Source organism: Drosophila arizonae, chromosome 4 (genome assembly GCF_054131065.1).
Source record: "Drosophila arizonae isolate 15081-1271.41 chromosome 4, UAZ_ARI_1.0, whole genome shotgun sequence".
Taxonomy (NCBI): domain Eukaryota; kingdom Metazoa; phylum Arthropoda; class Insecta; order Diptera; family Drosophilidae; genus Drosophila; species Drosophila arizonae.
The window spans coordinates 9,449,445-9,474,849 of record NC_142924.1 but is presented as its reverse complement, the minus strand read 5'-3'; the positions used below and the strand labels follow the sequence as shown (position 1 = coordinate 9,474,849).

The 25,405-nt window shown below is 43.7% G+C and overlaps 1 protein-coding gene across 1 annotated transcript; it reads left to right on the top strand.

The window, feature by feature from the left end:
- The first annotated feature begins 648 nt into the window (after positions 1-648).
- On the top strand, positions 649-20,163 carry mirr (iroquois-class homeodomain protein mirror). Its single transcript, XM_018008587.2, has 5 exons — positions 649-1,785; positions 5,037-5,702; positions 14,894-15,000; positions 17,419-17,723; positions 17,846-20,163. Exons 1-5 carry the CDS (start codon positions 1,744-1,746, stop codon positions 18,829-18,831), a joined length of 2,106 nt encoding a protein of 701 aa, XP_017864076.1. The 5' UTR covers positions 649-1,743; the 3' UTR covers positions 18,832-20,163.
- The last annotated feature ends 5,242 nt before the right edge of the window (positions 20,164-25,405 follow it).

The window sequence follows — 25,405 nt, the reverse complement described above, 5'->3', positions numbered from 1 at the left end:
GCAGCCAGCTAGCAACAACATGCTGAGCGAATGCGATTCGTGGGCACTCTGGCATGCTATCTCGCTCGCGCGCACCACCTTAATGCAGATACTTTATTTATGGTCGCAGCAGCAGCAGAAGCAGCAGCAGCAGCAGATACTTTTTGTATGCTCGCCTTGTTGTTGTAGATGTTGCTGCTGGCCGTTTGCCGTTTGTCGTTTGCTATCGCTGCAGCCGCAGCAGTCAGTTGCTGTTGCCGTGACGCAACCGGTTCTCGCTGTTGTTCAGCAGTCAGTTCAGCAGCCCGTCTCGCTCGCACCCATGGCCGCGTGACAAACAGCCAGCCCACTTTTAATGATAATCATTATTGCCGTTGTTACGGTCGCTGTCGCAGTTGTTTTTGTTGCTGTTCCTCTTGCTGTTGTTGTCGTTAGCGTTGATACTTTTTCTGCTTTTGCTGTAGCTCACTCACACACACACTCGCACACACTCGCACACGCACGCACACCAACAGCTCGCGAGAGAGCCGCACACGCACACAAGCGCACACAATTAGGGGAGAAACGAGTTTTGCCAACCGTTGCGCTACGCTCTCTCGCACACACACAGCCGCAGGCGGCGTATCTGTGTACGAGTCGAGGCTTATCTGTGTGTTGCTCTGCTGCTTGTAGCTGCTGCTCGCTGCCTCTGCTGCCACTGCTGGCACTGCTGCCAGTGCTGTTGTTGTCGTTGTTGTTGCTGTTTTCGCTGTTTTTCGATTGTCGGTTGTCGTGTAATTCCCATTTGTCGTACACTTTGTACTTGCTCAAGAAACTCATGTTAGTCTACTTTTGGCTGTTACGCAGATTGTTCGTATCGTTCGTTCGTCAGCTCGTTCCGTTCGTTCCGTTCGTGCCTGTGCCTCTGCCTCTGTGTGTCAGTGCCAGCAGTGCCAGCGCCTCTGTCAGTGCCAGTGCCAGTGCCCGTAGTGCCCGCAGCGCTAGTGCCTGTCGTGCCGCTCGCCTCGCTCGATTCGATACCGTATTCAGTGTGCCCGTACGGTACTTTCGCATTGCATTGGCTCGCTGCTTTCGCCTCTTTGCCTTTGGATTCGCCTTCGCCAACGCCAACGCCATCGCCATCGCCATCGCCATCGTCTCTGACTCCAACTCCGATTCCGACTCCAGCTCCAACTGTGACTGCAAGTCCGACTCCGACTACGACTCCAGCTTCGTCTCCGTCTCCGTCTTCGTCTTCGCCCATCCTCGTCTACGGCGGCGGCGGTGACTGTAACCTGGCATAAGCATAAACAAGCAGCAGCAGGCGCTAAGATTCTCGAGCCACGTAGTTCGCAGTTCAAGTCCCATCAAATCGCAAACTGTTCCCGACTCTGGGATTGCTCAACCGTTCAATCGTTTAACCGTCGGCAATGCGCACCAACAAAAAAGTGTAAAGCAAATTCGCGCAAGTTTTTTCAATACAAGTGTTTCACACCCACACACACACACACACACACATACACACACACAAAAAGAGTGCTACATGGATACAAAATAATTACGGAATTGATCAAAGTTGATTAAAGAAATTGCAAACACAAGATTTTGGAGACAACTAACGCAAGAAGTTTTTAGTTAATGAAGCAAAAATCGTTTCCCAATTCGAACGAATTGGAAAATTGTGTGTTCGAATTGCGTTTGCTACCGTTCGATTCGTGCCGTGCGTTTTTTTCAAAAATACATAAATAATTATTAGTTCAAACTTGGAAAGCAAACCGAAATTAAATGACAGTGCACAGTAATGAAACCGGTGTCTGTTTAGTAATGGTACGTAAAGCTCAATCCTCTATCTATCTAGATGCTATCAATATATAAAAACTATTAGAAAATCTGTACCTGATCTTAATGAGATTTTATTTAACTTATAATCGAGTGGTATTTTATGGGGCTTAGATGATTATGCCTGCGTAGAATCAATATTAACAATAAGAATATCATTCTACAATATTGACTCTAATATCCGACAGGAAATGTTTTAAGATTACAATCTTGATTTATTTATTTAATATCCGGCAATTAGTTGCATATGAAAAAGGCCGACAAGCGCCAAGATCAAGATCTATAGACATTCGCTGAAATTTGGCATAAGCAATTATCTATTAATATTGTGAACGAAGACTCGTATGCAAGGTTTTAGGATTAGAGATTCTAGGAAACAATAAGCAGAGAGCTTCTGCAAGGAAGTGTTATACAGTTTATAAAACTGTTATTGCATGTGGAGTAGAGAGTTTTATTCAACAGAAATAAAGATCAGCGCGAAAACACTTACAATTGCTTTATAGTAATTATGTATAGCTGCATTATATAAGATGAAAGATGGAATTTCTACGAAATTCGAAAGATTTGAGATGGAATTTGTCGGGCAAACAAATTGGAAACGAATTGAAAAATGATATTACTTCGCTGGCAGATTATTAAAAGAATGTTATATATATTATAGATATTTAAACAATATAAAATATAATATATACATAAGATGGAATATATATTTTTTGTAGAAAGATATTTTCTTTAGGTAGATAAAGAGGACTTACATAACTTGGTCAACCAATCAGTCTGTCTTCCTTTCAAATTCTGCCCTACCTCTCCCTCTCTCCTTCTTCCTTGCTAAAACTTTGCTCTATAGAAAATATATACATACTATATACCCGTTTATATAGAATTTGTTGGCCAAATCAATTTGCAACATGTTGAACATGTTGTTAGTTGCAGCAATTGGACTTGACAGAGGCAGATCGTATAGAAAACAAGTAGAAGAGGAAGAGCGACAGCAGCAGCAGCAGAGGAAGAAGAAGATGGGATCGCAATGTGCAAGCATTTTGTTAAAAATAAATCAGTAACAAAAGAAAATTTCAAATCGATGTCTGCCAAATCCACTCGAAATCCCCAAATGTCAGCCATACATTTGGATGCTACATTCGAACACTCGTATTTGCTGTGTTTTGCCTCTTGTACATACATGATGCCAATTGGGCGAGGGGAGGGAGATGGACAAAAGCACAGATAGAGAGAGAGAGAGAGAGTGGGAGAGAGAGGGGGAGAGGGGCTATATACTACATAACTGCAAACTTAATACAGGCAAAGCGACAAATACTTTGCGGCTGCTTTAACTGTTTTGCTCTTATACTTGAATGCTTATACTAAAATGCACATTTCTTATACGTGAGTGTGTGTGTGCGTGTGCATGTGTGCATGTGTGCATGTCTGGTAATACGATCTATATAAGAGTGACAAATATGGCAAGTAAATGTTGCCTCTTTTGCTCAAATGTAATCAATTCAACTTCTACTTGACACTTCAGCGCCAACACACACACACACACACGCACAGTCGTGTGCACACACACATTGGCACATTAATTACAAATAAGTAACGAGAACAAGCGCTATGAAAAGAGCCCATAAAATGCTTGCGATAAACAAAACAATAACAACAGAACAACAGCAACAGAAACAACAAATAATATGAAATGCAACTTGTAGAACAACAAAGAAAATTGAAACCGAAACCAAATCCGAATTCGAAACCGAAACTGAAAACGAAAAAATCCGAATTGAAGTCGCAGCAAAAAAATGCAAATCGCTGTTTAGATAAAAATTCCTCTGTCACACACAACTATACACAAACAGAGTAAGAGTGAGAGAGAGGGGGGGGGGGGGGGAGTGTGTGTGTGTGTGTGTTGATATTTAACACTTTGGTATAAGACTTAAGTTTTGTTTTGCTTTGTTTATTCCAATATTCGAAAAGTGCTCGCCGCTTCCATTTTGGATGCTACACTAGAAACTCGCACACACTCAGTGACAGAGCTGAGTGTGTGTGTGTGTGTGTATGTCGCTATATTCGTACATTCAAGTAGAAGACATGGCCGACCAACCAACCAGGCACGGATAAACATCGCAGCGCGGCGGCTGATTCAAAGGCGCCAACTGATAACCCAACTTGAAGCGGACTTCATATGGGTCAGAGAATTAATTTTTAATCGCGTATGGCCACTTGAGTTGTCATTTAGCAGCAGCAACAGCAGAGACAGACAGACAGACAGACAGACAGAGAGAGAGAGTGAGAGAGATAGAATGGAGCGGGGGATAAAGTGGCGTGGAGTGGAGTAGGAGGAGGAGGCAGTGCATCCGTCTATCTGGCTATCTCTGCCTAGTTTGTGGTATCACTCACTGTTTGGCCGGCGATAAAAATCCAATCTTGAGCCTTGGATCATTTGTAAAAGAAAAGGAAAAAAAGCGGGCAAGACAACCGACAACCGACAAGCAACAACAACAACAACAACAACAACAACAAACAACAAGCAACAACCGACAACAACAAGAAGAAAACCAAAATCGAGAAAAGTTTACGAAAGCAGCCAAAGAGACGATAATAAATAAAACTCAAAACTTGTTTGTGTCTGCATGCCGCATGTGTGCGAATGTGTGTTGTTGTTGTTGCTGTTATTGCTGCAGTTGTTGCTTGACTAAAAGTGTTGACAAAAGTGCGCGATAGGCTTATGTGCACAAAAAAAAAAAAAAAGGAGAAAAAAACATGGGCACGGACCAAGAGATGCACAAAGCCCGTTCCCAGTTATTGGACAGACAAACACAAACACACACAGAGTTATTGTTGCTGTTGCAGTTGTTGCTGTTGCAGTTGTCGTTGCAGTTGGCTGTGTAATTTAAATCAATGTTGTCAATCGAAAACATGATTTGTTGTTAATGGCGGCCCCACTTTGATGATCACCTAGGACGCAATCGAAGATGGCTATTAGGGGTACTCTACAGGCTTTAGCTCGAGGGTCTCCATATGTGTGAGTGCGAGTGTGTGCATGTGTGTGTGTACACAAGAGACGCGCGCGCTTATCGCATTGATATTGATAAGGGGGGGCAACGATTTTAATTAAGTTTTGTCTGCCGTACCTGAGGTACAGTAGACAGAGAGTAGAACGAATCTACTGTCTATTCTAGTGCAGTAGTTGGTGTGTCTCGTAACTCATTTGGCCTCTCTTCTTCTTCTCACTGTGCTCTTTACAGAATGCCGTTTCAACTCGCCTAGCTGCCTCATCGCCTACCACGCCCTCTTCGAACGCCGCACAGACGCCGCATACGCAGCCCACAGCGACAGCAACGTTGACTCCTCTGCCAGCGCTAGCGAATCCCACAACCGCCACCGGCTCCGGCTCTGGCTCCGGCTCAGGCCACGGTCCGGGACCGTCGTTGACCGCCGCCGTAGCCGCCGCTGCCGCCGGCCTGCCCACTGGTTTGCCTTTGCCATTGACCGTACCGGGTCCCGGCATGGTCACCTCCACAGTGCCGCCGGGCGCACGCTCCGGCTCGCCATGCGCATCAGCCGTAACGCCGTACGGCTCCGCCTCGGCCGGCAGCAGCAGCGTCGGCGCCGGCCCCTCCACGCTGCCAGCTGTGGGCGTCGGTCCGCCACCGGGCGTGCCGCCAGCGCCCGGATCGGGCAACCCGAATCCGAACCGCTGCTGTGACACCGGCCGCACCATCTACACGGATCCCGTCAGCGGACAGACCATATGCTCCTGCCAATACGACATGCTGAACTATCAGCGCCTGGCCGCAGCCGGCGGACTGGTCGCCGGACCCGGCGGCGTGCCGCTCGGCGTCTATCCCGAGGGCATGTCTGCCTACCTGTCGGGCATCGCCGCCGATCAGCCACCATTCTACGCTAATCCGGTAAGTCAAGCTCCAAGCATGCAAACTCCAGCCCAGCCCAGACCGGGCCAGCCCAGGCCAGGGCCAGGCTAAACGGTCTGTTCATAAGTCATGCGTCTTAACAATGGTGCAATAAATTTGTGAATTTGTCCAACGTCCGAGCAGGGACCACCGTCGTCGTCGTCGTCGTCGTTGTCGTCATGCCCCAGCCCTACCTGCTCCTCCCCATCCCCATTCGTCATTTGATCGTGTGCCCGTGGCACGCACACAAGCTCCATTGGCCCAGGCTTCCGAACATGTGTTAGGTACTCTGGCAACAAAGTTCTTCTCTTCCTCTTGCTCTTGCTCAGGGTTTCGCTGTTGTTGTTGCTTTTGCTTTCTAGGCACAGATTTGTCAAGAGCTTGGAGCTTGAAGCTCAGCTCGAATGGACCCTAGACCTATGACTTGTGCCAGCTGCCGCCTATGCCTGTGGCATGCCTCTGACCTTTTAGGACCTGCCCAAGGCTCGGCCTGGCTCTCCGTCTGGGTGATATTTCAAGTCGCATTATTATGAGACAGAGAGCTCGCTTTATGCTCTGCCTGCTGCGACAGCGACTGCGGCTGTCAGTGTGTTGGGTCTTACAATGGGTCCATCGGGCCATCGGCGAGCGGACAGCGGACAGCGGACATTGGACATTGGACGGTTCTCCTTCTCTCGTTCTCGTCCCTGTTACAGCATGTCCGGCGCTTCACGGCGTGTCCATTGTTCGCCGAATTATTTCTAATAGCAGCGTGTAATTTGCTTTTGTTTGCAAACAATTCTATTTGGTTTGACTTTCCGGACCACATGCCGTGCCGAGGGTCAGCGAGGAGTAGGGGCAGGGGCAGCAGTAGGGCTACGGGTCAGATCTCCCACGGTGACGCTGACCGGATCTTGTGTGTGTGGCTTGCACAATTCACTTGAATTCCAAAGAATGTCGAACTCTCTGGCCATTAGCCTCATAGTTGACACATGGACTCGAAGACAATCAATTAGTCGCTGACCGAGCTGCACTTTAATATTATAATACCCCAAATTTGGTATCATATGAAGATAAAGTGCTGCTGCTTCCATATAAATCATATTATTAATAGCTTAAGTGGGAATACAAATATTGGAATGAGAATCTCTCTGCATGGAATTTCTTGACTCTAAAATTGAAATGGTATATGACTATATGAATATTTGATATGGAATTGAGATGAAGATTCGTTTAAGTCCTTCAACCATAAATAAGACTTTCCGAAATGCTCTTATACCAGCTCCAAATGTACGCGAAATCGACATATATATATATTCTATACTTATTCTATTCTATTCTCAACAATCTCCCCTGTTTCAGTCTTAGATAAGTTGTGCTAATTTATATAGATAGTCAAATCCTTCATTAATTCTTCCTCCTTCTTCAAGCTACAAAATACCTCTATATATATCAAGCGTACATACCTAATAGTCGTCGCATTCTAATCCATCTATGATGTATCCGGCATATCGTAAATATCTTTTCAAGTATTTGCCTCTGCTTGACATTTGTTGCGCGTTTTAATGGTGCACAGAATAGCTTTATCAAATTATCAGCTTTTTGTCTAAATTATGTGCTATAATTTGAATGGAATATAAAAAATAAAAATACCAAAATTTAAGACTAATCAGTTATAAATTAATATGTGAGACATATACGCATATACATATGCAATGTGAACATGATTCCTTAAATTAAACAAATACCAAAACAAGAAAAAATAAATAATAATATATAAAACAGAAATATGTTAATATGCATATATAGAAATAAATCGCAAAAGTGAACTGATTTAGTGTTGAACCAGTTTTGAATGCTGTTTGTAGTTATGTCAAATGAGCTAAAAACTACGAGACGACATTCATGACTTACGATATGCGGCTGTTGCTGTGTGTGTGTGTGAAAAAATCGATCGACATACTACTTAGTGAAGTTTACGTTCATTTGTGCATGTGTGCGTGTGTGTGTGTGTGTGCATAAGTATATTGATTTGCATTTGAAGAAGCTTAGAGACTGACGAACAAAAAGCGAACAAAAAACTCGACCTGCCGCCAGTAGCTGCGGTTTAGCATAAATTTTGGCTTTTGTTTGGCATTGTTATAAAGCAGCGACTTATTAAAAACTAAATAACAAAAATCTGAGCAAATGATGACAGGCAGAAGAAAGAGAGAAGTAGAGAGAGAGAGAGCAACAAACACATAAAAGCTCGTCGCATTTGAAATTTATCGATCGGCGATCAACAACTGTCGCACTCGATGTGGTTATCCGAAAAGGCGCCTACGCCTGCTGCTGACGCTGACGCAGCAAATTCAAATGAAAAGATATATATATACATGTGTATGTGTATATGCATTTGACTGGATGAAGTATCAGTAAGAGCATATATGTGTTCCCATATTGATTGAGGCGTTTAAAAGGCAAACGGTTTCGAATTTTCCGTCGCACAGCTGCATAAATCATCCGGGCGATCGTAATTAGTCAATGCGGCATATTCTTTTGGCTCGAGCGGCAAGCGGCGCTAAACTGGAGCTATTTCTCTTAGCATCCACACACACACACACACACACACACACAGAGACATTGAGACATACTGTGCCGGGGCACAGGAGTTGTAAAAGTGTCGGGCGTTGTGCGGTGGATTCATTACTTTGACACGAGCTGTCAAGCGGCTGTCATTTTGCCGCAGCACGGGCATATATTTCGTTGTCTTCAGGCGCGACGCATGCTAAATGGTGGATGGTGGATGATGACTGAAGGTGGATGTGGATGTGAATGTGGATGTGGCTCTGCCACCAGAGTTTCCTCCTACTGCCTTTCGCTGGGATGGTGCAACAACGCGCTGTCATTTCAAATGGCAAAAGTACATTTGAAGAGCCGCCAACAAATAGGCCAGGCCGTGCCCCTGCCCCCGCCCCTGCCCCTGCCCCTTGCCCGTGTCCGTTGAGGGCGTCGACTGCCGCATTTCGTACCTTATTAATAAATTTGTCAACACGCAACTGACAGCCTGTCCGCCTGTGATCCGCCCCCGACCTAGCCGCAGTCGCAGTCGCAGGCCGGGCCGTCAGTTAATCTCTCAGTTTCGTTTATCCTTAAGGCTCTTCTTCTAGTCTGTTTTGTATTTTTTTTTTTGTTTCTGTCATTTGACATTGACGTTGTCGCATATGTTGCAACTGCCGCACGCATTTGCACTCGACTTTGTTGCCCAATTAGACAGAGTCCTGGGCGAGTCCTGGGCGAGTGCTGCATTGTGCTCAAGCTAAGCACTTGATGTTTTGAGACCAGCCAAAAAACAACTACAGCATATCAGCTCGCCCTCTCCAGAGTCCAGAGTCCAGAGTCCGGGCTGCTGCAGCTGGAGTATATTGACTTTTTCATCCTAACACTAAGTGCCACAACATCATCAACAACAACAATGCAGGCATGAAATTTCGCACTCGACAATAATCTTACTCCAGGCACAACACACATACGCACTCATGTGTGTTTGTGTGTGTGTGTGTGTCTGCCGCATCCATATCCTCAGCCGAGTTCCTGTGGGAGCTACTCTACAAAAACTTTTGCCGCTGGCAACTTGCCTGCCAAATGTAACCAAAAAGCAACTACAAATCGCACCAATGCCAACCACCCACGCACCACCGCCCCACCAGCCCACAGCCCACAGCCCACTCGACAGGAAACAACCACCGAGCCGGAGGAGGCGCAGGCCAGAGCCGAGGAGAAGCGTACATGCACTGATTTGTCAACTTTAGAAAATGTCGAAGTGTCGACGTCGACGTCGACGTTGGCTTCGTGTTGTATGTGCTGCTCCGAGGGTGGTTGCTGTCCTTAATGGCAAGGTGACGGGTGCGTTGAGCGGCAGGAGTAGCAGGACCAAGTACTAAATACATTTGCCCTCAAACTGTGCACGTTCGTTCGCATTGTTGTTGCTGTAAGTGTTGTGGAAAGTTTTTGTGTTGCTGCCGTTGTTGTTTGGCTTTTTGGCAAAGTTGAAAATGTACGTTAACAGTAAATTTTGCACTTTTATATACAGCCAGAGAGAGAGGGAGAGAGAGAGTGGGAGAGAGGAGAGTAGAGGGCGTAGCGAGGGTGTCTACGAGAATGTTTTTTGAATGGCTGCCTACAACAAACAACAAATTAGCAGTCATGGCAACGACAACAACAACAACAACAACAACAACAGCAAACGACAAGCAACAACAACTTTCACATAACAACAACAGCCTCAGGCGCCATGCCACATTCACAGTGGAACAACTTTATAAGCGCCAGGCGCAATAACTGTCAACTGCAGGAGGCAGGCAGCTCCTGAGGGACTGCTGCCACAAATTCTATTTCATTCAAAGTCAAAGTCAAAGTCCTCGCTGTCGTCAATCTTAAATCTGATACAGGCACAGCTACAGATGTAGATTCATCTCCTGCTGCTGCTGCTGCTGATTCAGATGCTGGTGCTGATTCCATTCATTCTTCGGAAGCGGCTCGTTCCAATGAGTACAGACAGGAATGCGCTGCGTAAACGTGCGTTTATTTTTAAATCGAAGCAGCAATTAATTAACTCGACCCGTCATTACGCGCATCATTCGCATCGCGGCGCATCAGGCGACAGACCACAGGCAAACCACAGAGCTGCACCCATATCCCATGCCCCTGCCCATGGCCATGCCCCAAACTGGGAGCTCCGTGGAGCCACCTCCAGTGCCGTCGACGTGTCGGCCAATTGTCGATGTCGCGTAATGTTCGTGGGACATCCATTGAGGCTGGCGTGAAGCGCAGACAGCGCCTTAACAATGAAAATCAGCTGAATACCCTGTTTTTTTTTTCTACTTCTCCTTCTTGCTCTTCTTTTTTCATTCTCATTTTCATTTTCGAGTTTGCTTTTTTGTTGAGTTTTATGAATTAATTAATTTACCCGCGAAATCGCACTCGCCAATGCGTGAACCGATGCGTTGCCAATGCCGCCAACGTGTTGGCCGTACAATGGTATTAATACCTCAAAGTACAGTAACAATTTGTAAGCAAGTTTTTAATTTAAAGTTGCTTGCGAATGCGCTTTTGCCTCCGCCTGTTAAGTACTGCAATGGGCTTTGAGCTGTAGAGTGGCCAAATTAAATTGGTCTAATTGGCCAACATTCAAGCTTTGCTTACATCATTCATGGGCTTGCAGTCGATAAAGTAAACATTTACTTGACAGCAGGCTAAATTATATTTGCCATGAGCTTCGCAATGAATAAGTGATAATTTGAATAAATATGCAAATATTGGGAATATTTAATTTGATTGAAGAGTTTATTAAAAATTGAAGAAAGAAATTAAAATGCATTTATCTGCAGGATAAATTAGCTAGATATGAAGCAAAGTAAAACAAACAAAATTAGATTGCAGAATAAATATATATTCCAATAAATAAGTGAAACCTTGAATAAATTTATAAATATCTTAACTCTGATTGCTTGATTTAATTGAAGAGCAAATTCATTCAGTAAAAAAACTAAAGCTTATTTAATTGCAAGTTAAATGAAATTATCATGAGCTTTGCAGTAAACATATGAACATATGATTGCTAAAATTAAATCAAATTTATGAAATTTTTGTAATTCCTGTATAAAATACTTTATTTTAGCAGCAGAATATTTTAATTAAAGTCTTTATCATAAACTTTGCAATCAAAATGTTTCATAAAAGGAAGGAATAAAAAAAATATATATATATAAAAATTTTTATTAAACTTCAGATTAAACTGAAATCTTCAACTGCAAATTTTTACTGCTGATAAATTCGCACAAATAAATTATTATATTATTAGTTCTATAAAAATTGAAAATGAAGAATGATATTAGGGAAATTGATAACTCGCATTTCGAACATAATTCAATAATGAGGAATAACTTCCTGGTAACGTCGGCGAGTGAGTAGCTACCTAAATGTATATATCAGTTACGAACGGCTCGGCGCGCACCGTGTTCTGGTCTAAATGCTGTGGCGCAGTAATGGATGCCGCTGCGGCAATGTAATGTTGCGCTTGTTGCACTACCAGCAATAATAAACGCAAAACGTAGTTGCACACACATGTCGACTGTTCATGTTGTTCATATTTTGCATCGCACGCAAAAATCTGGGCGAGCTGTTAGCCGGTAGCGAAGGTGGAGCTGGAGGTGCACCTGGAGGTGGAGCTGGAGCTGGAGCGAACGAACGAACGGTTGCCGTGCTCCTATGTAAGTAGTAGCAAACGCAACAATTTATGGGATGTTGCACCGAATGCGCTTCACTCGCATGTCCATGTCCATGTCCATATGCAGCACGCACTCCGCACACACACACACACACACACACACACACACAGATAGAGTGAGAGGAAGAGATACTTTTTGGTTATTTGCGGCTGCTGTTGCTGAACATGTTGCACGTTGCACGTTTGATAGCCGAATGCGATTATTGTAAAAGTTGTAAAAATGTAAACCGGTTCAGCGGAGCGACCCTTGCGATTCATTGAGGAATCGGGAATTGGGAATCGGGAATCCGAATCAGAATCAGAATTGGACGCGGATGCGGAATCGCCATCGGTATCTGCTGCAACTGCAGCAGTCCAACTGGTAATTGATCGCTCGACGGCAACTTTCGACCTTCCGCACGCCGACTTGTGTATTTGTGGATGTCGAGAGCTGTAATTTAATATTGTCAGAGTTGGCCAAAAGGTTGTAAAACGTTTTGCTAAATGACTTCTGCGAACTGCACGTTACGAGCGCTCTTCCCGGCCGTAGACCTGTCAGTAGACACAGCAACCACAGCCGATCTCAGTCTTCTGTCTTCCGTCTGCCGTCTGCCGTCTGCTGTCTCTTCGTCTTTGACTCTGTCGCCGGTTATCAGTCTCTATCGCTGCTTCGACTCAAAAACTCACCACATGCTGGGCATGCGAACCTTCGACGAACCTTTGCCTCTACCATTGCCAGCTAGCTGTTCCGATTGCCGTTGATAGTCAGGCTAAACGGCAAAACAAACGGCAAAACATTCTCATATTGGCGACACACAAATATTTCCGATTTGCTGTCGTCTCGCCAAAGGGCCAAAGGGACGGCCCAGCTTTCCAGACCAGACGAAGATAACAACTGCAAATGCAACTGCAACTGCAACAACTGTTGTCAGCCGCCTCAATGTCGCATGCAATTCGCATATTTCACATGCGAACGGAACTCCCTGCCCCGGCACATGGCACATGGCGCAGCTACAATGGGCTTCCCGTGCGTTGCCATGTACCGAGATGTGTATCAATCCCAGAGTTTACATCATGTTCAAGCATTGATGACCTTTCGCTGCCTCTGCACAGATACCCTCTAAAAGCCAGCGGCCATAAATTGTACACCTAGTCGGAATTTATGAGCAGTCATTGCATCAATCATTGGGAGTTTGATTAGCTCTATGTGGATCATGATAATAAACCCGTCTTAGGAAATTATTTCTTCGATGAGTGACTTACATCGACTTCAAACAGTCCTGAAATACATTCGTTAACCATTATTACTTATAAGTTCTGCTTCATTCAAATTTTAACTACTAATTTACACGTAACTTTCATTTAATGAGACTTTTCATGCGCTTACATCATGCTCAATCAATAGCTAAGCTTGAACATTATCATTCTTATGAAATTTTACCTCTACCAAGTTGCTTTTAAGTCATGCCCCAGTTCATTTCTTATCCTACCACCGATGCTACCCAATATCTAAGTCAATCATTCACATCAATCATTTTGCTTACATCAGCTTCAATCAAGTGAATCTTTTTAGTTTATGCTGCGTCACACAAAAAATATATCTCTCCTTCACAGCTACTTTTCGTACATCAATCATGTTCAATCAATCAATCACAGATGCACATTAATGTGCGCTCCTACAAGTTACATGCTTTAACACTTATCCTCTAATGTAACCCAATCTCTATATACTCTTAATTTGATGTCATCCCTCATTGACCAATCATCTTGCTCTGTAGTCTTACGCCTACCAGCTGCGCTTAATATACCCTGTAATAAGTGCTAAATGCTAAATGCTGTCACACCTTTGGCTTACGTTCATCGTTTTCTCTCTTTTTTATCGTAGTCAGCTTTCTGTTATCATCGCAGCAGCTGCTCTTGACTTCAGTTGCCACTTATCCCCCTTCCTCTCTCCCTCTCTCTCTCTCAATCTACGTTTCCCTTTGCTCTCCCCTTTTGGCTACCTTTTCTGTATATATATGTGTGTGTGTGTGTGTGTGGTGCAATCTTTAGCCTGTTATCACTTGGTACACGACAAACAGCTGACATCGACATCTGTCGCAGTGAATTTAGACAAGACTAAATTACTAAATGTGTATATAAGTAATTGTCATGTTACACTTAATCAACAATTCACACACACACACACACACACACACACACACACACTCATGTGCTTTGGCTTTTGTGATTTTAATTACGCGGCGTGGCAGAGAGATTTCTATAGGCTGACATATGTATGTTTCATTTACTCGCACGCTCGTTTATGTACAACGCTCATGTATTCGCATCTCATTATCAAATTAAATAGCTGTAGCTGTGGCTGTAGCTGTGAATCCAAAGTATCTGTCTATAATTATGCATATATACACACATAAATATATAGCGAATAGAGCTGTGCAGACGTGGACGCGGATGCGAACGCCTTTTGGTCACGTCTTGTCCTCATGGTCTGCTGACTGCTCTGGCATTATCAGTTATCACTGAATATGTACGATGGGCAGGCTTGCATAAAATATGAGTTGAAATAATGGGATTATGGAAGACTAAAGGCTAAAGACTGTAGACTATAGACCATTGACTAAATTCAAAATATATGAATTGCATTTACTTATCGATAATATTTCCTATACGACTTCACTGCATATAAATTCCACAAAAATACCATTCTCTCCCACCGTTCGGACTTCGTGCCGCTGATAAGGTATACCTCTTAAAAACTCAAGCTGAAAGCGTAAAATATGTACTAATGATTTGTTTAACATGATTTTTAATAATTTCGGTTCAAGGTCTTGGCAAGTGGTCAAACAGTTCAAATTCTCCCGCAAAAACTCAGACATGATAATCGTATATAGGTTATTTATTATATTGAATCTTTGAGTCTTTTAAGTGTTCGACTAACAATATTTCACTATTTCCATTGCAGGCTGGCATCGATCTGAAGGAGAATCTAGTGGCCGGCGGAGCACCCTGGCCATATCCATCGATGTATCATCCGTATGACGCAGCCTTTGCCGGTTATCCCTTTAATAGGTAAGTGCAGCGCTTGAATACCAAACACTTGACATTGAGGGAACCGATTTGCTAGTAGAAAAGAATATATATACATATATATACATATAAGAAAGAGTCTCGGCTTGGCGAGAACTCGAACGGTGGTCCGACAGGCGATCAACGCCAACACATCACAGCCCGGAGACGTGACCAGCACATGAAAAGAGGCAAATGCTCAACTAGGGCGCGGCCCTGGCCACAAGCCAGTGCTGGCAGGAGATGGCCGGCCGGCCGGCTGGCTGGCCAGAACAGTGTCTGTCGAAAGTTGTGCCACAGTTGCGTGCAGCTGCATTCAAAATGCAGCCCAAATACGGCGTAAAAAGTAAAAGCCAATCGCATTGGCACGCAGCAGCAGCAGCAGCAGCAACACAAATAAAATAAACATACTTAAGTATTTGATTTTCTATCATTAACAACAATTTATTTGCTTGTAATTGATGAGCGATGGGCGAAGTGGAGAGCCGCTTCCGTCGGACAACGCATCGAATCGCCAGCACGGCAGCGCGGCATTCACATAAATTTCCGAAACAGAGTTGTTCGATTCGACCATTGACAACATCCCGTCACGTCACGTTTCGCCAGGTAGAGTGCTGGCTGCGTCGTACTCTCCTCATTGTTTCCACTCGTAATTGACACCCATAACAAAAATTTGAAAGTTGAGTCATGTCGTTGCAGTTGCTGCCGTTGTTGTTGTTGTTGTTGTCTATTGAATCATATTCACAATAAATCAATTTTGAGTTATTTCACTGTGACGTGCCAAGCAGTCGACCCACTGGCGAATGCGATTCCCCATTCAGTGGGTTAGCTTCAAAGAAATGTAGCCCCACCTTGTTCGATTGAAAAGTGGGCGTGAACACAGCCCCGATTTGTTGCTTTATTGTTTGACAATCGGCAGCCAGCATCGATACATATATATATACATATATGTATATTTGTATGTTTGTGTGTATGGCCCGCCGGACGTTGATAGGAAAATTAAAAAAATTTATTCAACTGTCAAGTGATCAAAGGCAGAGAGTGGCTGTCGGCGCAGGTGTTTTGCACTCGGCGACACTTCGTTTTCAAATTTAAATTAATTAATGCAACGCACACAGCGACAGCAGCAGAGACTGCGACAGCAACAGCAACAGCGAGAGTGCCTCGCCAGAGGTAGAGGCAACTGCCGCGAAATGGCATCAGTATCCGAGTCCGTCCACCAGTTGTGCAGCTGGCTGGAAACTACAAATGGGACAGCTACATATGTACGCATATCTGTTGTTCCGCTGCCGACGCCGCTGCCGCCGTTGCTGCTGCTGCTGCTGCTGCTGCGGCTGCTGCTGCTGTCTATGGATGCAGTTGCACACACTCATGCATATGTCCATGTTAACTGGCCACAAAAAACGATAAAGGACAGTTGCTGCACTCACACTCACACAGGCATAGGCGCGCGCTCACACTGATGCCCCATGCAATTACCATGGTCAGCCCCGAAATGTGTTGCACAGACCGCAAAGCTGCACATGTGTACATAAATGTAGCTCGGGCACAGACTGCCGGCCAGCGGCCAGCGGCCAGCGGCCGACGGCCAACGGTCATTGGACAATGGACAATGGGCTGGCAAATGTGTTTATTATAAACAAATGTTCCGCACAAGTGCTGCGAATGGTCTGGCCCCCAACGACGCGACGATGCTCCTCTCTGAAAGCCGCACGCAGCATTGCAAGCTGCATTTTAAATCAGCTCGGGGTCTATTCGATTAGCCGACCTAGGGCTAATATTTTGGTACACTGTGTGGGGCTTGCACTGCCGACAGCCTTTGAGAAGCTCTTTAGTTAGGGATTAATGCTCCACCTATTATTCAGGACACCAGTGTATCAATCAGCAGCAGCAGCAGCAGTTGCTAATCTCTTAGACTTTAAATTTTTAGCAGCTCGAGCAGCCGACGGCAATTCGCTTATCCTGTTGACATTCCCTGGGCAATTATATTTGCCACTAGTGTACAACTCCTATGGGAGTTCCCTATGCCATTTCACCTGCTCTTAAGAACACAACAGCTGAGCCCTTATTAGCTTAATGAGTTCATTCATTCACTCCAATTCTCTTGCTTACCAACTATTTTTGCCACTAGTGTACTACTCCATCCTGCTGGCCAGCTCAACTGCCATTGGTCAGCTGATTTATGGCTTGAGCTGTAATTCTCTTGCTCGGCCACTATTTTAGCCACCAGTGTAGAGCTCCTACAGGGCATGAGGTCACTCGACTGTGTCCACTCACTCTCGCAGCCGATTCTAATCGCCTTTTACTCATTAGTTTTTCCACCACTATCTCGCTCTCAATCTCTCTCTCTCTCTTTCTCCACATTGAGTGCCACAAGCATTTGCTAATCCTTTCGACTTTTCTCTCTCTACCTGATTGCAGCTATGGCATGGACCTGAATGGGGCCAGGCGAAAGAACGCCACGCGCGAGACGACGTCCACGCTGAAGGCCTGGCTGAACGAGCACAAAAAGAATCCTTATCCCACAAAGGGCGAGAAAATAATGCTGGCGATTATCACAAAAATGACGCTGACCCAGGTGTCCACCTGGTTCGCGAATGCGAGAAGAAGACTGAAAAAGGAGAACAAAATGACCTGGGAGCCCAGGAATCGAGTCGATGACGACGATGCCAACATCGACGACGACGATGACAACGATAAGAACACGGAGGAGAATGATTTGCTAGGTAAGCCATGAATTCCGATCCCAATCCGATAGCTACATACCTATATGCATTCCCATGTCCATTGAAACTTCGTGTTAGGGAAATACCTTATATTGATTTGTCTTTCATTTAACTCTTTGCAGATGCCAAGGACTCGGGCCTGGGCTCGAACGACGACAAGGAGCGCATGGGGCGACTGGGCGACATGATGACCGACCGTCCCGGCGAGAGCAACAACAGCGAGTGGTCCGAGTCGCGGCCTGGCTCGCCGAATGGATCGCCGGACCTGTACGACCGGCCAGGCACCCATCCGCTCTTCCATCCCGCCGCCCTGCATCACCACTTCCGCCCCCCGACAGGCTCGCCCCCAGACATCGCCGCCTACCACCACCACCAGCAGCAGCTGCTGCAGCAGCACGCCCAGCAGGCGCAGCAGAACTCCCTGCAAACGGCAGTGGGGGCAACTGGCGGCAGTCTGGCCGTCAAGCCGCGCATCTGGTCGCTGGCCGACATGGCCAAGGATGGCAAGGAGTCCAGCTCAGGCAAGGAAAGCTCGCCCGCGGGCGAACTGCCGCCTTCCCAGCCACCGTTCTACGGGCATGCGGGCCAGCACCAGCATCCGTCTCCTGGTAAGATACTCTCCCCGCTGGCCGCTCGCATACCCAACTATGCGCCGTATGTGCGTCCGGATCTGTACCGCGGCTTCTATGGCCCGGCGGCGGCAGCTGCCGCACACCTGAGCGCGCCCACGCAGGAGTTTCTCGAGCACCAGCGGCACTTCGGCGCCAGCTTGGCGGCGCACAACGGACTCGGCATGAATCCGCTGCTGTGGAAGGCGGCCGTATCGGGCGCAGCCACCGGCCAGCACTTTGCGCCGCTCAGCCTGACGACCAGCAGCAATGTGGGCGCCGCGCAGGTGGCACCGCCGCCAGGTGCCTCGCCTTCCGCCTCCAGCTCGTCCTCGTCTATGGGCTGCGATGTGGTGCACATACCCACCAGCAATGCCCATTCGGCGGCACAGCACATGATTGGCCCCATCTCGAGCAACTCGACTTCGTCGTCGTCGTCCTCCAACTCGGGCAAGATCTCGCCTGGTGTGAATGTCACCAGCCTGAGCGGCAAGCCATGACACCCAACGCAGCCAGATTCAGCATCAGCTTCCGTATCCGTATCTGCATCCGCATCCGTATCAGCATCCGCATCCGTGTCCGCGTCCGCATCCCCCGATCCGTACACCACATTGTCGCCGGCGGTGGCCAACGGATCGGGCGCATCACCGATCTCGGCATTCCGGTCGCTGTCGCTGATCGCCATACGGGAGCACCACCTGCAGCAGCAAGCACCAAAGCTGGCGCTGCTACGGCCGTAGCCAACTACCACGGTCGTAGTCTAGGGAAAGTAAAAACAAAAACGGGGGAAGGCAACTCAGCCAGCAGCGCGCCTAGCTATCGAGCTATCGATCTACCGAACTATCGATCTATATATGGTATATAGGACGGTTTGGATAGTCGACGCAGATCGGGCTACTTTCGGACAATAATTTACATGTGATTATTCGGTATTTTGATTAACGCCGCTTACACCAAATAGCAAGAATCATCCCGCTGGCGCTGGGCCCAATCATTCGGCATTGGACTGGCCGCCATCCTGTCAAAGGACTCTGTGCAATTTTTTGTGGGAATGCAAATCCTAAATCTAATTGAAAATACATTAATTTTAATACATACAACTTACGCAATCAGAGCTTATAGGAAGTAAATTTGTAAGAGTTAGTGAAAAACGACCCCAATGACAACTAGAAACGAAAAATGAGAAACACACAAGATATACTCGATGTATACTGGGTATGCATGGCACAGGCAAAATATAAAAGAAAAATAGAAAATGCAGTTAAATAAGTATCTCGAGACAACAGGAAACCCCAAGAAATCCCCACATACCGCCTGAAATACACACTCCCATTTCAATTCTCTGTGCGATTCGAGACACAAAATTTATTTTCACCAAGAATGGGCTACAGATGCTGATCTATGCGATATCTCTATGTATGTAAAATAGATCAATATCTTTCAATATCTTATATATATATATTATTTTTCTCTTCTTGCTTGTATAACGGGTGGAAAACCAAAATCGAAAATCATAAAAAAAAATATATATGAAAAAATAAAATAAAAAATAAATGAAAAAAAGTGTAAGAAAACATATCACATATCTCCAATCTTAAGCCCTGGAAATCCCGCCCTCACCCAAACCAAATATGAAAGTAAATGCGAGCAATGATTGATTTAGTGGTTTATTGTTTTTATTGTCTTAAGTTCAAACTTTGTTCCTGTCGTTTGTAAATCTAATTTATTGTATTGTATTTGTATTGTATGTATTTATTTGATAAATTGGCAAACACGATTTACCTACTTATACTTAGTGTACGAACCTATATATATATACTTATATATATATATACATACATATATATTGAATAATTGCTGTATTTTATGCACAAATTTGTCTGTAAGCTCGCATAGTTCTTAGCGCCCTAAGCGGTTAGTGTAACATACTTAATGCAACTGTATATATACTTACATTCATATAAATAATAATGAATAAAAATTAAAAATGAAAATACATATATAAAAAAAAAAAAAAAGACTTTTATTAGTATAGTTATGCGATTCATCTGATGTTAGTATGGCCCAGCTAAGAGCAGAATAATAATCTAGATATGAGAGGTTAGAAATGGTAATTGAAATGGTGTAATATTTCCTTTTGTACAGCAAGTATAGTCAACTATCATGAAAGTGAACCAGAATTGAAGAGGGAAATAAAATCTTTTTGAAAATTTCAGCTTTGAACAGGGTCTAGAAGTCTCAGATTTAGTCTCGATTGCCTGTATTCGAATTTCTTTATTTGTACAATTGAGCTCGATTGATTATTGTTAGAGAGAAGAGGCAGTTGAAGGATATAGCTATATTGAAATATATATAGTGATATAGATATAGAAAGTAGAGGAGTTTGAGGAATATAGAGAATTACATTGTTACTGTCATTGAAATAAAAATTGTTCTAAAGATTCTGGGTTCATTACAGAACTTCAAATCTTCTTCATTAGCAAAATATTAGCCAATTTTATTAAAATGTAAATTTTGAAATGTATATATAAAGCATTCATTCTAGGGCTTAACAGTCCGTCCAGCTGCATATATAAAAACTCAGATTTGTATGCCCCAAAGAGTTATATCTTTCCCAAGATATCAAGAACTAATTCATATAATATATATTTTACTGATTTATATAACATATATCGATGACAAAGGCTACACTGGTATATAAATTATAATTGATATTAGTCACTTATAGCGTAGAGTCAACTCAACTTCAAGTCGCGAATCATTCATTAATCGCGCAACAATGTCAAAGTCAGAAAGTAGTCATCGTCTTGATTGGCCTTGTCTTGTCTCTTAGTCTGTTGTCTGTTTTGTCTCTTGGTCTCTTGGTCTCATGTCAACGCAGACGATCTCTTCTTCTTCTTCAGCGTCTTTTAAGCGAAAAAAATAAAAGCTGTCGAAAAAGCTGAAAAGCAAAATTTCATTTTGCTCGAAACGTGTTTTCCTGCAACGCAGACCGGAAGCGCATTCGCAGACCTAAACAGAACTCAAAGCCGAAGTGAATGACAGTAATATGCTAGTGGGCACAGTTTGTTATAGTAATTGTTAATTTTATAGTGTGTGTGTGTGTGTGTGTGTGTGTGTGTACAGAGGATATAGCAAGAAAACTGAACTGATTTTCCTCTTGATTTTTGCTTGCCAGCTAAGGGCTTGCTGCGCTCTCTCTCTCTCTCTCTCTCTCTCTCTCTCTCTCTCTCTCTCGCTTGGACTCGAGCGGCGTTTCTTGTTCTTTAGAGAGCCGATTTGGTGTAAAGTTTTTATACCCTGTACTTTCAAGACATTGACATGACAACTCTGCCTGTCGCCCTGATTGACTTTTGTTTGCTTAGCCATCAAGAGAAAACAGGAAAAATCGTTGAGGAGGACTCTAGTTTACTCTGCTTTATTACATTATGAACTAAAATAGAACCAAACTTCACATACTACAAATTAGACTTACATATACACATACATATTCACCTATACAAAACATATTAGTACAACACGAATATATCACTTTAACACATTTTTAATGTGCATCGTGCATATAAATGATCGCAACCATAATGCGATCTGATAGAGTTTTCATATCTTTTCCATGAAACGAAAGTGCATTTGTAAATGGATCTATTGTTTCGGTCTTTGTGCCGCCGACGAGTCCATAAGAGTAATACTATAAACCGATTAGCTGACTCCAGTGGAGCGCGTCTGGGTTGCCCAAAACTATTTAAGAATGAATAATTTGTATAAAAGAAAGTTGTGTTGATGTCTCTCTCTGCCTGTGTGTGTGTGTGTGTCTGCCCGCCCCGCCATAATTAAATCATTGGACTGAAAATACCTGGGCAGATATTGCGATCGACTTAAGCTGACAAACGTTATCCGTTCCAATTTCAAATGACGACAGAGTTTTAACGGCGCTGACAATGCCCGCCCCACGATCGTCACATTTAGGCCTTTGTTAACCCACCCAGCTACAAAGAGGGACAAGAATCAACAAAGTGCTCGGCGCATCAAATAATAATTTACTTCATAAAAACAGACGTCAGCTTAATATTCGAGAGTTCTCTTCTCTTTTTTTCATATACAGTCACAGTCTCAGTCTCTTCTTCTTCTTCTTCGTCTTGGGTGCTACTGGTTTTTTCTTCGCCTTATACAAGACACCAGATTACGCTGCTTGTGTGGGATTGACAAAAAAAACGAATACAAAAAAAAAAAAACACCTTTTGTTGCTATAAGACGTCGGCTTCCAGTTAAGCTGGAACCTTCAATTGGGATACCTCAGCAGTAGCCTTTATAACTTTGTCACAATATTTCTATGGCCTTTCTCTGTCTGCGCATACATTTGAATAAGTTGCCAACTACAACAAATTGCTTAGCCATGTGCAAAAGTCGTTTGTCTCGCATCAATTCATCAAATTTGCGCTAGAACTCAAAGAGAAATACATACATATATACAGTCGTAAATTGGGCAGAGAAGTTTAATAATAAATATAATATTAAGCAATACTAAAAAAAAGGAAGACTTGAAATGAATAGGACTATTATTTTATATTAAAAACTTCGATCTTATATGCTGCAAGTCTATCCCTCAACTGAGCCTTTCTATGCCATTCTCATACAATAAAGTAGGCCCTCTAAGCCTTCATGCCCAACCTACAAAAATGATATGGTCTGTTTGTATAGCAAATTGCGACTGTCACACATAACTCACTTTATTAATCATATATCTAGTACTTCTCGAACATAAACAATATATGTAGAAATCACTTGAACTTCATTTAAATTTCAGCTGCAATCCCTGAAATTCTTATGATAATTTCAAGCACTGCATTTGTGTTGGCAACAAGTGTTAATTAAATATACAGGTGGACTGAACTTTATAAACAAATATGACGATAATGACATGTTATTAAAGGCCGACGAGGCAGGAATGCCAGACAATGCTGGGATCGTAACACAAGTGATTTCTCAGTTCAGCTCAGAAGAGTATGTTGCGCAAAATAAAAATGCAAAAATCCAACTTCCGTATTTAGCCAAGTGGAACGACGACCCGAAAAGGTTTTGTCTTGCAGTCAAAGTTTTATTAAGTGTCCGAGAGTCAAGCGAGAAGTAAGCCGAGGAGGTCTCTAGCGAAGAGTTGCTACGAAATGTGAATAAATCTAACTAACAATCAATCTCTATGGAGTTGAGGTTATATAAGAAATCTTCTGAACAGAGACATGAAATGGAGCTCATTAAAGGAATTAAGCGGAGCGCATTCAGTCTTTAACTGAACATCATGAACAGTTTTATGATCAAGCAAATACCCGAATATAAATATATAAAGACATAAATAATACACCCTCTCTCTCTCTCTCTCACTGTCACACTCCATCTCTCCATCTTTTGACAAGATCGTGTTGATGCATCCTTTCAACACAATTACACCTCTCACATACTTTACATATTACACACATATTTTGACACGTGGAGGAGGCGGAACTGGCAGTCGGTGGGCCTTTGATTCAAATTGTGTTTATGCAGCAAATTAAAAGATCAAAAGACACTCAACAGCATCAGCAGCTACTTAGGCAGACTAAAATAAGAATATTTAATTCGCATAAGGAGACGCCGCGCGGATTCCCATGAATATTACGATGATTATTGCATCCGTATTGCGGTGACAAATGTGACAGAGGAGAGCGAAGATGATTGAGATAGCGGAAAGTGTGAACTATGCGATGAGAGAATCTCAAGTATTTTAAAAGAAGCTCCGAAATGTTAAATAGGGAATTGATATTTAGAGAAGCTTGATATATGAGAGAGAGGAGCAGAGGAACTTAGAGACGACTTTAACAGTAAACAGTAAACCACATCAGATAAATGGAGTGATTCCCACTCATCTACCATTTCCATGTCCAGTCGTATTCCAGATCTAGAGAGGGGTATACAAATATAGAAGTAGCATTTGGGTGCCTTACTATTCATTCACTTCCACATAAGCATACAGAGAGTGCTACTACGAACCGTATATCCGGTCCAAATATAGCTGTAGCGGTTGCTGTAACCATATGTAAGAGTCTAAGCTGGCCAAGATGGTTCTGGCTAAATCGTGGTTTTGGTAAGTCGAGTGCATCAGATCGTCTTTAACAACTTGAACATGTGAATCAATAAGGCACTCACATGTGGGTGAGGCGTTGCTACTACACCTACACACACACACACACACATACACACACAGATGGAGGGACTGCATTGCACCTCACAGCGAATGTGTGTGCAACACGCTGTGGCAGAGCTTGCAACGGCAAGCGCGATCTCTGTGGCAGATAAGACACTTGGGATGTTTCTTATTGCATGTCGTGATTGTGTCAGTTTGTGTGTTCCCACTGGCAGCACTTGAAAACGAGCAACAACAACGAAACGCAGAAGAAAAACAACAACAATAACAACAACAACAACAACAACAGAATCAACAGAAACAACAGAAACAGCAGAAACAGAAACAAAATTAAGCAGCAACCAATCATTGTTAAATATATAATGCTCGCCCGTTTGTTGAAATTGAAAAGTTTTAAATTATCGAGGCGCAGCATCAAAATCAAATCATTCCAATTAAATGTGAATGCAAACGCCTTTTCTTGATGGGCTGCCTGGCCCGTGATATTTATATTTATTTATTTCTTTCGTTTTTCCTCTTCTTATATATATTTATACACACAATATATATGCATACCCTATATCAAGTCAGCCATATGTGTTGCACTTCGTGTATCGCGCTTTAAATGTGCAATTTATTTGATTATGCAACAAGCAGATGGACTTTATACGCAAATCGCTCAATTGCTTTGTTTTTAGGTGTTGCTTTTACACTTCCTTCAAATTGAGGAGAGAATATGAAAAGAGGGGGAGGTGGAGAAGAGAGAGAGAGAGGGCTGCCACAGAGAGGTAGCGAGATATAGTTTGAGAGAGAAGGTTAAAAGAAATACGAATGAGATGGATTGAGAAGAGATAGTAATAGTAAAAGAGGTTAAATAATTGAGTTAGAAAGAGAGAGTGAGAGATAGAGAGAGAAAGAGA